This window comes from Bos javanicus, chromosome 11 (assembly GCF_032452875.1).
Source record: "Bos javanicus breed banteng chromosome 11, ARS-OSU_banteng_1.0, whole genome shotgun sequence".
In the NCBI taxonomy this organism is placed as follows: Eukaryota; Metazoa; Chordata; class Mammalia; order Artiodactyla; family Bovidae; genus Bos; species Bos javanicus.
Window position 1 is genome coordinate 4840907 of NC_083878.1, and position 15749 is coordinate 4856655.

The 15749-nt window shown below is 43.7% G+C and overlaps 1 protein-coding gene across 6 annotated transcripts in view; it reads right to left on the reverse strand.

Annotated features, from left to right (window-relative positions):
* Positions 1 to 380: 380 nt before the first annotated feature.
* The window catches only part of AFF3 (ALF transcription elongation factor 3), a 635458-nt gene continuing 620089 nt past the window's right edge, over positions 381 to 15749 (reverse strand). For all 6 annotated transcript variants that reach the window (XM_061431670.1, XM_061431669.1, XM_061431668.1 and 3 more), the window contains 5 exons: positions 15673 to 15744; positions 13716 to 13809; positions 10429 to 10478; positions 9731 to 9954; positions 381 to 6017 (listed from right to left, as the gene is read on the reverse strand). In XM_061431670.1, the coding sequence (XP_061287654.1) occupies positions 5896 to 6017; positions 9731 to 9954; positions 10429 to 10478; positions 13716 to 13809; positions 15673 to 15744 (562 nt within the window). In that variant the 3' untranslated portion in view covers positions 381 to 5895. The remainder of the gene's footprint in view (positions 6018 to 9730; positions 9955 to 10428; positions 10479 to 13715; positions 13810 to 15672; positions 15745 to 15749) is intronic.

Genomic DNA, 15749 nt, shown 5'->3' on the forward strand with positions numbered 1-15749 from the left:
GCAGCCCGGGGGAACTCAGGGGATTCATAATCAGTTTGCGAATTACTCAAAGGAAAAGTGTTAATACTGTTTTTTTGCCCTACAAATAGATCCGAGAGATAGCTGGTAAGGCTAAGGAAGTGCCTATCACTAAAGATGAGTGTGTTACATGCTTAGGATTTTTGACACCTGAACTATGTGGCCATACTTAAGCCTTGGTGATCATTCACGCTGTAGATGAAGGTAACAGAGGAGACTCAGAGAATGTTCTTCAAAAAGCCACGTACAGTTGGCTACTGTGGGTAGACTCTGCCCAGTCAAGTAACGCACATTCCTCAGTGGTAAGTATTTTCTTTGCTCATTTGGGCATCTAGAAATAAAGAGAAGATAAATACTGGGGGAAAAAAAAAATCAGTCCTGTTTTATGAAAAACTGGAAAAGCATCGGAAACCAATACAGAAATAAGAAAATTGTGATTATTTTTTATAAACAAAGAACACTCTTGGATAATTCTAAACATTGGCATTATTTTACATCATAGCTGGATATAAGCATTTTCTGATGAGCTTTTCCTATCTTAGAAATGACTCTGCGATCCGGCTTTTTAAGTCTCAACATTACTTCCTGATGCTTAAAGACAAATGCCGATCCTTGTGTTGACTGGCAATTAGTACCTTGAATTCATCCCTCAGAGCAGTGTGTTCACAACTGGCCATAAGAGGTGGATTTTCAAAGTCATGCAGAGGGATTTAATCCCTTGATTCCCATTACTACAATTAAGAGCTGTGAGCCTATATCCCCTTTCAATTGACCCCAAATTCACCCCCTGCTGCCTCAGAGCATCAATTAAATAATAAAACCCAAACCAAACCATGGTTAGATGTATTTCATTTGAGGACAGAGTTTTATAATTTCCCTTATGCCAAGCAAACAAACCCATCTGATGACATATACAGAAGGATTCAGTTTGAACAAAGAGAAGACGCATCTTAAAAGTCTGAACATTTCTTGTGCTATTTGTCAGGAAGTTTGTAATGTCAAAAAACTGTGTTCTTCTGGGAATGGGAAGACAAGGAAATAAACTCTGGCTCCAGATTGCTGGAAATGCAGTTTACACGGTTGGGTTGTTTTTTTCCTTTCATTAAAAAAAAGATCTCTTAAGATCCAGTTGATTCAGTGAAATGCCATTTGCTCAGTTGTGTCTGACTCTTTGTGACCCCATGGATTGCAGCCCACCAGACTCCTCTGTCCATGGGATTCTCCAGGCAAGAACACTGGAGTGGGTTGCCATTTCCTTCTCCAGAGGATCTTCCCAACCCAGGAGTCAAACCTGGTCCCCTGCATTTCAGGTAGATTCTTTACCATCTGGGCCACCACTTCTTAAAAATAGGATTCTGATGGGAATAGACTTCAGCTGAGTAGTAGGCTAAACTGAATAAGGGGGAGATAGCTCTTCAAAGACGACTGGACATTTCTTAGCCCAAGCCACCTCTGAAAGAGCGCCAAGTTCAGCAGTCTCTGGAGCAAGCAAAGCCAAGGACCCCATCCTGGTCATCTTTGAGACGAGGTGGTCATCATGGTGACCAGAGCTAGGGTTCTGCTGTTGTATTTGAATATAAAGATACAGGCTGGGCAAAATGGAGCAATTGTTTTACTTCTGCTCCTGTTTCTGCTTCTTTTTAGTTTAATTTGAGGAGGAGAGGAATGAAAAAGGGAAGAAGAGTAAAAAAATATGAGGCTAATAAAAAACGCTCTCACATGGAGGAGATATATATCATGGAAAGCCACTGGTCTAATATCTCTATCTTCGGTAGTTCAAAATTCTCTCATTTCACTTAAGAAAATATTGCTGACATTATTCCACCGTGTTGGTTAGAGCTGGAAAAACCTGGTAGACACAAGTGAAGGAATTAACTTCTGTCATTATGGAATGTTGAGTAAAACAGTGTCCCGGGGCTACTGGTTGGACAGGCATCAGTGTAGCTATCAAAATAACCCCCTTAAGCTTCCTGTTCAGCATTTTCTGGGACATTGTGGGTGTGTTATCACACACACGTGTGTAAATATGCTGGGAAATGGGAAAGACAAGTAGCAAACTATACTTCCAATAATGAAAACATTACTTTTTCCCCCCATGAAAAATACCAGACTTGGTAATGATAATCTGTTGGAAGCATCATTTAAAAACTTTTATGAAACTACAAGGTCCATTCTAAAGAGATTATGAACTAGGGACCAGAATGCTTATTTGAATATATTTTGCGTCTGAAGTTTCCTTGTAAAAATATTCACAGAAATTGGTGGACATTTTTTCTTTTTTTACGTACAACTCGATGTCTCTCATTTACAACATAAATCATTTAATGTAACATTTGCAACCTTAGAAAGGCAGACATAGTTAATCCAAGTCAGTTTATAAATTCCAATTTCACATGGATTAAAAATTGCAGATAAATTAAGTCACAATAATATCCTGTACATGCATTAAGGCTGGTGACTGCTAAAGTGTCTTGGGTATCTACACACAGGAAATCACACACAGATTACTGGGTTTGGAGAGTGTCTACATCATTAAAAAAAATCTTGCCTTTTTTTTTTTTTTTTGGTGATACAGATTTCAACAGTAACTCTGGAAAACTGTGAAAAATGTTATTTAAAAATATATATGTATATACTACTGCACAGTTTCAAAGATGTGGTTCATAAATAAGGTTGGCTGCACTGATTAATTTGATAACAATTACTGCACTTCTGAGGTGATTTAAACACGCAGTGACTTATACTCAACATTAGGCACTGGTCATATCCTTCAAGCGTACTACAGGTTTATGGTAGCTGTACTGTACATATATATTTTTAAATGTATGCATTTATACAAACTGTGTGTATGATGTATGGGATGTCAGAAATGTACACGTCACTGTCATGTAATACACACATCTTTGTTGTAGATACGAGGGTACGTTTTAGTGCAGAAAAGCTCGCTGCGTTGATTCCACATGTTCAATCCAATACACAGTTTGTCAAGGTTTCAGATTTTTTTTCCAGTACATTTCTCTTTAGATAGTGGGTCCGACTTTCCGTTTGCAATTTGAAAGTTTCCAGAAATAGCGTTTTAACAGAACCTCTCTTCCCAAGCACAATTCTGCATGTGAGTCTGATCTGTGTCGAATGGTAACAAATCCCACATTTTAATCATGAATATATTTGGGTTCCTCTCTTTCAAAGATATTTCTAACAATTGTGATCCAGGTCCATTCAGGTCATGGAGGGATAAGGCCAGTTGAACTTGTACTGAACTTCTGAAGAAATAATGTCTTCAAATAGAAGGAAATGATGATAGACATTCTACATTTAAATGGGAGGCTCTCCCGAAGGATATACAGGGAAGGGTGAGCAGTGCTGTCTCTGGGGGGTGAGACTGAGTACTTCCTACTTTACACTTGTCTGCATCATTTGAATTTTCACCATGAGTGTCTATTAGTTTCATAATCAGAAAACACAAGAGAGCTGTCTCTACTTTGAACAAAACTAAAGAAAAGGAAGCAGCAATGATCAGAAGATGCTTCCTTATCACAAGCACTGATGCCAAAGCAAGGAACAACCACTGCCCCAACACGCTGCACCAGTGAGATGCGACCGTGAGAGGAACGGCATGCTGTGACTGCCCCCAGTCCACTGGCTTCACGCTTTGCAGGAAGTGACTGCGGCTCACGGCGTCCTGACTGCTGCTGGCACAGCCAGCTGGAGGCAGCCTGTGCCTTGACTCGTGAGCACACCGCGTGGACGCCACCATGAGGCCTGGGGCTTAAAGGTGAATAAGATCAGAAAGGCACCCCAGGGATGCATGAGGGACACTGCGGGCTGTCCTTTTACATCAAAGCCTGAACATTTCATCAGAATTCAGCAGCAGTGAGTAGAACTCAGCCTCAGTCCTCCAAAAAAAATAAAATAAAAATCTCTTAAGTTAGACCCCAATGGGAAGGGGAAATCTAGTAATAATTAGTGAAAGGCATGTCAGAAGCACCTCAGTTGGATAAATGTGAAAAAAGAAGTATTGTTAATACTTCCAGCTGCTGAAAGGCCAACACCAAATGCAAATTTCACAAGCCTTCACTTGTTCATTGAGATGAATTTCAAATCACCAAAGCTGTTCAATCACTTGCACGGTTTTGAATCAGGGCTTAGAGCTAGGGAATTACAGCAATCTGATTTCCCACCCACAGATCAGGCTGACGAAAATGTTAACATTGCAACCAAACCAGTGAGACCATTAGCATCTGATACACATGTTTTACGTTATCATCACCTTGAAAAATGGATTATTCCATGTACCCTATCACCTGTCTTTCTCAGGCTGTCTTGGGGAAATTTTGTCAAGTGAGAGGCATCAAGGTCATTATTTTTGTTTTTAAAGCATGGCAAGGTATATCCTCCGTTTCAGGAGTTTTTCTTTCTTTTTTTTTTTTACCAATATCTTTGTATTCAAATATATTTAACAAGAACACTAAATCTAGGATATGATAAGAGACAATAAAAGAAATTTCAGACAATAAAAGAAATTTCAGACAAACATTGTAAACAAAATGTTGAAAAAACTAAAATGTAAACTTAATTAAAAAAAAGCAAAACAAAGAATCGGGGGAAGACATACACATACCGGACGCACGGGGGCCTAAGCATGATGTTCAGGTCGCTGCTACCCTAGACAGAACTGCAGTGACTACCAGGATCACCTGCTCTGTGGGGAGCAACCTGCTCATCAGACACTGAAATACATCCCCCGGGTCAAAAATGCATTCAAGGTCCGCACGGCACTTTCTCCAAAGACAGGGAGGATTAGACAGGATCACGGCAGCAAAGAGTTCTTGGCCTGACAAAGCAACAGACACAGATTCCGAGGGAAGGGACACCCTAGATAATGTCCTCATTCGGCCAAGAACATGGGTAAGAAAGCTCTCAGACAGAGAAAAGGCTTGTTGAAAAGTATCGGCCGACAAGCCCATGGGGCTCCACAGCCCCTGGGGTCACAGTGGCGGGAGGAAGAAACACGGGCCGGCTGGGCTCCTGGTGGGGGCAGAGGGTTGTTTCTCACTGAGCCCAGGGACACAGCTGCTGCTGCTTCCTTTGGGTGAGTTTTCAAAGACATGGAGGGTTTTTTTTTTTTTTTTTTTCTCACCAAATCTCAGGGTCAGGGTCATGGTCATACTATTTTGGGGGGCAGGGCAGGGAAGGCCCATGGGAGTCGATTCATTTGCGTCTAACACGTTTAGCTGATGGGAGAGTTAGATGGAGAACTGGATGGAGGAGGGGAGGGACCAGACAAAAGGCAGGGTATTTGGTAACATGCAGTCTAGTAAACGTCCACACAAAAATAACTGACTTATTTTCATTATTCAAATACCCATGAATACAGACAATAAAAAAATAATGGGAGAAAAGTATATTAATACTGAAAGTAATCAAGAGTATAAGAGCTGGGTTCATCTTAACTGGCAGTCAAGCTTTTGGTGTGCGATATTGCACCTGGTTCACTAACCCATGAGATTTTGGTTGAATATTCTAGGAAGTCACGGTTTAGCTTTGAACTAGAAAGTGTGCGTGTGTGTGTGTGAGTGAGTGTGTGTCTTCTCTAATCAGAAATGTCAGATCACTTTGTCTAGCCTGGGAGGCTGGAAACTAGACAAAGAAGATGTGTTCTAGAGAACTGTTGTGTTTTACACACCTCCACGGGCAGCTTATTCTGCACACACATACACAAACACACATGCCCTGGGAGGAAAGACTGCTGTTCGATGCTGAAAACTATTCACCGCCTTTCGAGAAATGCTGTGGCCGGGAACATGGGGAGCACAGTGTCCCGAAACGCTGGGCCATCCGTGGAGACGCGTGCACGCCGCAGCCGGGGGCAGGTGTCTAGGCCAGGTGGGCGCTGTTTCGCAGCCAGTGCAGGCCCTGCTGGGAGTACTGGACCAGGTGCTCCATGCTGCTGTGCAGGGTGACCGGCCCCATGAGCAGGTCCAGGTCGTGGAAGAATTCTGGTGAAACAGAGAGGGTTGTCAGGGGGACACACGCTCAGCTCCCGGTCCCATCACACGACGTGAGCCCCCCGGCAGAGAGCTCACCTACGTCCTGAGAATCCCTCGACTGGCGACTTCTAATTCAAACCAATGACATCTATTCAGCCAGAAAGCAAGGAAAACTACTTCCCCGGGGCGGCATTCTCCTTTGTGCAGTGACACCTCTCACCCTGAACTTGGCCTGAAGCTCTGTCAACCTTTACACTGTACTCAACTGTCTTAGGTGCTGAGCCCCTGGGGGAGTCCGAGGCTCCTGGAGGCAAATCAGGGACAGTTTTTTTTTTTTTTTTTTGGCTTTTGGAACAATCAGCTTGCATAAACTTTTATTTTTATTTTATTGGAGAAGAATTAATTTCCAATGTTGTGTTAGCTTCAGGTGTGATCCATAGTGATGCAGTCATATGTGAAATAGGATTCAGCTTCTTTTCCCTTATAGGTTATTGCAAAATACTGAGGAGAGTTCCCCGTGCTATAGTGTAGGTCCTGTTCACAGATGGGTTCTGAGACATCTCTACTGAGGCTGCCAGCCAGCCTGTGAACCTTCTCTGGGTTTGTCCTGGCTTTAAACACGTATCACTGCCAAGGCTCTATGCTAAGGGCACAAGGGTGGAGTCGGAGGGGACACCAAGATGAAGAATGTATAGGCTCTGCCATCTCAGGGACAGCGGTTTAGCGGCTGACAGAGACAAATCAATTCATGCGGCTGCCACGTTGCACCGACCAAGGCCACTGAAGAGCACTCTCTGGAAGTAAGAATCTGGGAAGAGTGTTTGTCACTCAGTCGTGTCCGACTCATGCGACCCCATGGACTGCAGCCTGCTAGGCTCCTCTGTCCATGGGATTCTCCAGGCAAGAATACTGGGGTGAGTTGCCATTCCCTTCTCCAGGGGATCTTCCTGACCCAGGGACTGAACCCTGGTCTTCTGCACTGCAGGCAGATTCTTTACTGTCTGAGCCATCAGGGAAGCCCAAGAACCTGGGAGGAGGTTTTGAAAGGTGCTCCCGGATGTGCTGAATGAGGTCCCGCTAGGGAGGCTCAGAGAAGAGCCAGGGTCCAGGTGGCAGGGAGGACAGCGTGGCAGGAAGCCAGGAACAGAGCCAGGGAGGAGGGGCAGGTTGGGGGAAGCCAGGTGGACTTTAGACTGGATGTGTGGCTCTGCTGAGGGACAGGTGGCAGCTGGTGGCACCATCTGGAGCCTGGCCTGCTCAGGTTCTCCCAAACCGGCCATAGAAACCTTTGTACATTTGTCCTTGCTCTTTTATCCACCTGTGACATCCACCCCGACTCCATCTCAGCTACTCGACTATCTGCTTTTCAAAATCCTGTTCTGTGCCAGCTCCTCTAGGGAGCCTGTCCTGCTGGTCTTGGCCCCCGGCACTGACCTCCTTGGCATCCCCACTGGGTTTTCTGAGCACACCATCCCTGAGCTGCTGTTATGTCCCGTCTGGTTACATGATCAGATTCATGTACTCAGGGCCCAGCTGCCTATCTGTGCCACTGGTTCTCATCTCATTATGGACTTCTCAGTCTTAGCCTCTGAAGCATGTTACCATGGGAACAAAACTCTCACTCAGTACTGGAGAAAGAGCAGGAACTTGGTAGGGAGAACATTAATAACATATATACCAATCAGGGCTTCCTTGGTGGCTCAGACAATAAAGAATCTGCCTGCAAAGCAGGAGCCTCGGGTTTGATCCCTGGAGGAGGAAATGGCTACCTATTCCAGTATTCCTGCCTGGAGAATCCTGTGGACAGAGGAGCCTGGCAGGCTATAGTCCACGGGGTGGAAAGAGTTAGACATGACTAAGCGACTAACACTTCATTTTCTTTCATAACAATGCATGTCTTAAAAGAATCTATACCTGTTGACCTCAGCATTCTATTTCTACAACTCCCTCCTATCAGAAGATAATCAGAAATATGAACAATGATTTATATGAAGGTATTTATCATACTGTTATTTGTAATAGTGGAAGAAAGTGGAAGTAACATAAATGTTCAACAGCAGGGGAATGGTTTGAGAAATTGTGATACTTTAAGTCTGTATAAAGTAGCTCAGCTCCCCTAGTAGCTCAGACAGTAAAGCTTCCTCCTGCAACGCAGTTGACCACGGTTCGATCCCTGGGTTGGGAAGAGTGCCTGGAGGAGGAGATGGCCACCCACTCCAGTATTCTTGCTTGGAGAATCCCATGGACAAAGGAGCCTGGCGGGCTACCGTCCATGGGGTCGCAAAGAGTCGGACACGACCGAGCGACTGACACAGCGAATGTATAACCACCATTATGACAGTGCTACAGAGCCATCACAAAAGGTGTTTTTGAACTAGTTAGTCTCATGAAAATATGCCTGATATAATGTAAAGTGAAAAAAAAAGGATGTAAAACTGTACATACGCTATGATCTTATTTTGGTAAAAATCCTGCATATTTGGAGAAGACTAGATGACATTTCAATAGAATGTTAATAGTGATAAGATTGTTGTTGTTTAGTTGCTAAGTCGTGTCCGATCTTTTGTGACCCCGTGGACTGTAGCCCACCAGACTCCTCTGTCCGTGGAATTTCCAGGCAAGAATACTGGAGTGAGTTGCCATTTCCTTCTCCAGGGGATCTTTCTGACCCAGGGATTGAACCCACGTCTCCTGCATGGCAAGTGGGGTTCTTTACCACTGAGCCACAGGGAAGCCCGTGATAAGATTACCGATAATTAAAATTTTTTTTCTCTATTTTCTGTACTTTACAAATTTAGCCATAGTTTACATACATACCAGTTTAAATATGCTTTTATGAGTAAAAACATGCATTATTTAAAAGAAATACAGCTATTGTATAGCTCAGGGAACTCTACTAGGCTCTGTGGTGACCTAAATGGGAAGGAAATCAGAAAAAAAGGGGTATATATATCCATACAGCAGAAACTAACACAACATTGTAAAGCAAGTATACTCCAATACAAACTAATTAAAAAGAAATACATCTTACCCATAAAAACCTTTTTTTTTTTTCAGTTGTAACCAGCTATCATTTGAATCGGCAGTAACATTCATGTTGTATGTGTTAAGTCACTTCAGTCGTGTCTGACTCTTTGAGACCGTATGGACGACAGCCCACCAGGCTCCCCTGTCCAGGGATTCTCCAGGCAAAAATACTGGAGTGGGTTGCCATGCCCTCCTCCAGGGGATCTCTCTGACCCAGGGATCGAGCCTGTGTCTCTTGTGCCTCCTGCACTGGCAGGCGGGTTCTTTCCAGTAGCATGACCTGGGAAGCCCAGGAACATTCGTGCTCATCAGCCAATTAATTCATGCAGTGTTTCAGATCCCCAGCTATGTTCTAGGCACTGTGCCGGTCTTAGGGTTACAAAGTTGAATAAAATGTCATCCCTACCTTCAAGGATCTCACTGTCTAAAGGAAAAACATCCGTGTGCATAGCTATGTAACTTGTATCTATATCACTGGTGCCTGTGTCATCTCTAGCCCCATCTCTATCTCTGATCTTTTCCCCGGTAACGATAAAGACAGCCAAAGGCACTGGAGGTGCTGAGTAGGAGGAGAAGTCAGGGAAAGTTCACTCGGTAGGTGACAGCTTCTACTGTCTCGCCTAGTGGTGCCCGAGGACCCGCTGTCTCCCCGAGCTGTGGCTGACCCACGCACAGCTCCCCCAAGGGGCACGCACCTCTGTTTTCCTTGGCCAGGTTGTCTGCCATCTCCCAGTAGTCGTAGCTGTGGAGAATGCTGTTGGTGATGCTCACGTGATTGGCCGCCATCTGGTGGATGCGCTGCGGGATGCTGACGATGGTGGATGGGGACAGGGCGTTGCTGTTGGACAGGCTCCCCTGAGAGCCCACGGAGCCGGTGGGGGACGGATTGGGAGACATGGGGGATGGGGTCCCAGTGCTCCTGGAAGGGGAGAGCATGGAAAAACAAGAGTGGAGAGGTTAGAACCTGGTGAGGCAGGGCGGCCCCTCGGGGCACGGTAAACAGTAGCGTGATGCCCAGCTTCCCGTGCGTGTGTGCGTGTGTGTGTGTGTGTGTGTGTGTGTGTGTGTTTGGGGTGGGAGGGCTCAGTCGTGTCTAACTCTTTGCAGCCCCATGGACTGTAGCCCACCAGGCTCCTCTGGGAGCCATGGATTTTCCAGGCAAGGATAATGAGAAAAAATCACATGGGAAAATCCACGGGATTCTCCAGGCAAGGATACTGGAGCGGGTTGCCATTTCCTCCTCCAGGGGATCTTCCCGACCCAGAGCTCCAACCCGTCTCTTGAATATCCTGCTTTGGCAGGCAGGTTATTTACCACTGAGCCACCGGAAAGCCCTTGCTCAGCTTCATGCAACGTCTCATTTATCACCTTCACTTCGCAAAAATGAACTTACTTTCCACTGGCCCCCCATGGAGATGGGGCTTGGGCAGCTTTAGATGAATTCTGCAAGAAAACAAAAATGTTGACAGTGAGTACCATCTGCTTGAGTTTAAACAGCCCACAGTAACATGTTCTTGGTTGACCACTGAGAGAAGTAATGGCAGACCCTGTAGATAAAATGCAGGGTCACAGAAACTGGATCTGGGAAGTTACAGTTACTAGGCTATTGGCTTCCTCTCTGTAGGATAGTAGGGCGGCAGGCAACCCCCCTCCCACACATACACTGAGAACATCTTATATTTAAATGTAGGGCATATTTGCAGAACTGTTGATATACATTTAATGCCTGAAAATATACGAGACCATCAACTGTTATTGTTTTAACTTACAAAGCTTTAAAGTATTTCTCTTAAAGGAAGTTGCTCTTGAACATGTCTAAAAGAATAGATTAAATGTATTTCCTTAACAGAGACTGAATTAAAAAATTCTGATTTATTTAAATATTCTGATTTAGGATTTGTTGCCTGAGCCAGTTGTTTGCATCAGGCATTTAAAAGACATTTTGCCTGTGGCAAGGAAAGTTTCTAAATGTACAGAGAGATTTCCTCCCTGAGAGTCCAATGAAGCTTTCTTGGACACAAGTCTGTGAGATTGTGAAGGAAAAAAATGGTCTTTATAATATGGATGTCAATGTTCCCTTCCAGAGACAAGAAAATATAATAGCCTCAGCTTGGTTCCCCAGAGACAAAATGCTTCTTTTGGTTAAAAAGAATTTTATGAAGTGGTGACTGATTTTTAATTTTTAGTGGAGGTGTTATCAAAATGGTGAGAAATGGCCTTACACACGGGAATTGTGCAACATTGCCGTCAGGCCTCTTTCACTACAACTGAGGTCCCGTGACTAAAAAACACGGGTGGGCAAAGTCCTGTTTTTCAGAGCCAGTTGTACTGATGAAACTTATTTTTTATGAACCAACTATCATTGTTTCCTGGTGGCTCAGACGGTAAAGAATCTGCCTGCAATAATGGAGACCTGGGTTCGAGCCCTGGGTTGGGAAGATCCCCTGGAGAAGGGAATGGCTACCCACTGCAGTATTCTTGCCTGGAAAATTTCATGGACAGAGGAGCCTGGAGGCTACAGTCTATGGCATGGCAGAGTCAGACATGACTGAGTAACTAATACTAATCATTGTTTCCTAAAGTTTTCATAATCTCTGAATTCTAAGTAGTATTGAAATAGCCTTTGATTTAGGGTATCTACCAGGAACTTCTGGAGGGTGAGTTCTGATTTTTAAGTTATGTTCTTTGTTTATTCCGTACAGTGTCACGGACAATCCACATACATTCACAACTTGGATCTCTTAAAAGTTCTGTGGCTTAGGGTTTGGATTCCTTCTTTATTCAAGTGCTTTGCTTTACTATAATAACTCTTAAGTAATAGCTCTTCAGTCAGTTCAGTTCAGTCACTCAGTTGTGTTCAACTCTTTGCAACCCCACGGACTGCAGCGCACCAGGCTTCCCTGTCCATCACCAACTTTGAGCCTGCTCAAACTCATGTCCATTGAGTCAGTGATGCCATCCAACCATCTCATCCTCTGTCGTCCCCTTCTCCTGCCCTCAATCTTTCCCAGCATCAGGGTCTTTTCAAATGAGTCAGTTCTTCACATCAAGTGGCCAAAGTATTGGAGTTTCAGCTTCAGCATCAGTCCTTCCAATGAATATTCAGGACTGATCTCCTTTAGGATGGACTGGTTGGATGTCCTTGCAGTTCAAGGGATTCTCAAGCATCTACTCCTACACCACAGTTCAAAAGCATCAATTCGTCGGTGCCCAGCTTTCTTTACAGTCCAACTCTCACACCCATATATGACTTCTAGGAAAACCATAGCTTTGACTAGATGGACCTTTGTTGGCAAAGTAATGTCTCTTCTTTTTAATATGGTGTCTAGGTTGGTCATAACTTTTCTTCCAAGGAGCAAGTGTCTTTTAATTTCATGGCTGCAGTCACCATCTGCAGTGATTTTGGAGCCCAAAATAGCTCTTAGATTCTACATTTTTGAAAACAACTTAAACTTAGGCACCCAAAGTAAAAGGAGACTCTTAGTGTCAGTACTCGTCATTATAACCCACGGTTGTCAGTGGACTAAGACAGTTACCTTTTTGGCTTAGCACCTGGATACTCTACATGCTTGGCCAGGCTACTGGATGCACATGGCCCACGGGACCTCCAACACAGCAGGGTCATCAGAAATCATCTCCAAGAAGTGGAGGTTGGGGATTAAAGATCTAAAATGATGACTGTGGGGACTTCCCTGGTGGTACAGTGGATAAGAATTCGCCTGCCAGTGCAGGGGGGACATGGTCTGGGAAGATTCCTGGTCCGGGCGTGGAGCAACTAAAAGCCTGTGTACTGCAATTTCTGAGCCTGAACGCTGGAGCCCACGAGCCACAGCTACTGAGCCTGCGTGCTGCAACTGCTGACGCTCAGGCGCCTAGACCCTGTGCTCTGCAACAAGAGAAGCCACCACGATGAGGAGCCTGGGCACCTCAAGGAAGAGTGGCCCCTGCTCGCCGCAGCTAGAGAAAAGTCCACTCAGTAACGAAGACCCAGTGCAGCCAAAAATAAACATAAAATGATGGCTGTGTATCTGATGAAGAGTTGGTGGAGGCAGAGATGGTATAATTTCTTGTTTCTATAGTCAAATGGACAGCAAAGACGCTGGAAGTCTCAAATAAATTATGATGTCAGGTCCACTTCACAGCAGAACATCAGGGTTTTTTTTTTTGTCTCCCCTCCTCTTTCTTTATTCTCCCAATGAAAATGATTTCATCCCATAAAAAAGCACAGTTTCCAATTCTATCCTTTTATGTGCACAGTGCTATTCTAGTGCCTCTGGGTTCTACCAGGCCATTTCTTATCATTTAGATTAACAGCTTCATTAAAAATTAAATTAGTGACTGGAGATAGCAAAGAGGAGTTGCTTCTAAGGAGCTACTTCTAAGAGGAAGAAGAAGCTCTGAGTGAACACAAGGAATTTATGTTAGCTATAAAGATGGACCTCCTAGGACGCTGGGGTGGGTAACAGGATCTTCTTTCTCTAGGCATCCAGGCAGGGGGATAAATTAGATGGGTTCTCAGGCTATTCTCTGAGCCCTGAATGCCATGTGTAGGTCATAAATAGGGTTAGTGCAGATATCAGACAGCTCCTGTATTAGCCCAAATCAGTGGACTCTACATTGAACATGTCCTTGACAGGGAGACAGCTGGGTACAACATTCTGCCCGTTAGCCAGACAGTACCTTGAAATAGTCGATAAGTGCTTTTGAATACTTTACAGCGTGATCCCTTTTGAGTCGAAACATCCTCCAGTACAGGAGAGCCAGGCATCGGTAACTGTGGCAGGAAGAGACGAATGAGTGGCCCCTGTGCCAACAAGCTTGTTGTTCCAATGCACTCAATGTTCATAGCATGATTATATATATATTAAATATTTCTATACACGCATATATGTCTGTAGGTATCTGACCTTCCTATTTGTTCAAAATGATTCAAAATTTCAGTTACTCCATTAAAAACATCCCTTCATATAAGTAAATATGTATAAAGAACATATATACATAAACAATATAAGAATAAATATGAATCAATAAACAATGTGTGTATGTATAAATAAAGAACATAAGTACAAATGAATAGGTTTATTGCTTCTTCGCTGGGACTAAGCAGCCGGCCATTTCCTTCTTCCACCACGAGAGGGCAGTCTCTCTCCACGAGAGGAGCGAGAAGCTCTAGCACAGCGCACGCTCTGCTTTCTGGGTGAACTTCAGGGCAGAACTACCTTACTGATTTTCCTTGGACATCTTGAACTTCTGGCCGTGGGTCTGTTGAAGCACAGCCCTTCTACCTGTTTTTGTCACCTTCCCTTTTAAGCTACTTTACTGAGGGAGAGTGGATACCTGTACACGTGTGGCTGAGTCCCTCTACTGTTAATCGGCTACACTCCAATATAAAATAAAAAGTTAAAAAAAAACTACTGGACTATAATTAGTTCATATAAAGTAACAGATATGAATGTGTTTTATAATTAAAAACTATGCTGGGAGTAGTGATTATTTTATTTTATAGTTTATATATTTGTCATTCACATACCAGTAATCCCCTTACATAATATGAACTAATCATAGTTAATTTATTAATCCTGACATGAAAGTTAAAATTCGAAAAGAGCATAGAAATCATTTCCTGAGCCATATCAACTACTTCTTGGTGCTTTTCACTCATAATTATTTGCTAACTCAGATATGGTATTGACAAAGTAGAACACCAACCTAGAAAATACAACTTAATGGTCTCAAATTTTATTTTTTGATTTAAATTTTAAAATTTATTTTTATTTTAATATAATTTTTAAAGGTTACTTTCCATCTACAGTTATTACAAGATATTGGCTGCATTCATTCCCTGTGTTGTATTAATACAATATATCCCTGAGTAATAGCACATCAAACTCTACATGAAGTGGTGATGCAAAACCATCAGAGACCCTCTTTTTTGTGTCTGCCACTATTGTTATTATTACTATTTTGAGATTCAGTTCTACGACTTGCAAATCAGGTTCTAGGGTAGAGTGTGAACCGTCAGAGATAGAGACATCTTGGTTCCTTATCACAGCAGGCGCTAACAGTGAGGTGTCCTGAGGAAATGTCACGGGGAAAATTATTGTTATTATAATCACATAATCATTATCATTTCTGTTATTATAGGAAAAAAACTGTTACATGTTGATTAACCTTTATAAAGTCTTTAATTATCAAAGTGGAAGGAACGGCTCCTCCGTTTAATGTGCTGAGAACCTGAACACACCATCCTGACTCAGCCCTACTAACCCCACACGTAAAGAGACAGATGAATCATTCTGCTCGCATCCAAAATGGTAAATATGAGAGATTGCATTGGGCACAATTCACATTCAAGTGATTAAAACACAAACTTACCTGATTTTAGAACGCACACACACACACACACACAGGAAAACGAGTCCTCGTGTCACGGACCTGCTCACTTCTAGTCATGAATTCACCTCGTGCGTAGGGCAGCAGGGAGCAGGCTCTCCAAGGCCACCTCGAGAAATGCCCTCAGTTTGGTGCGTTAGAAGCATTGTGAACACGCTGCGCATTTTGGCACCAGATTACCAGGTTCACCAGTGCAGACGTGTAAGGCTGGGGAGGCTGTTTTAAGCCGGTATGGCGCACTTACCATAATGCAGCCAGCTGTTTATCCTCTGGTGTGGCATTGGGGCCTGAGTGGGTTTTTAGTCTCATGGCATACCTTAA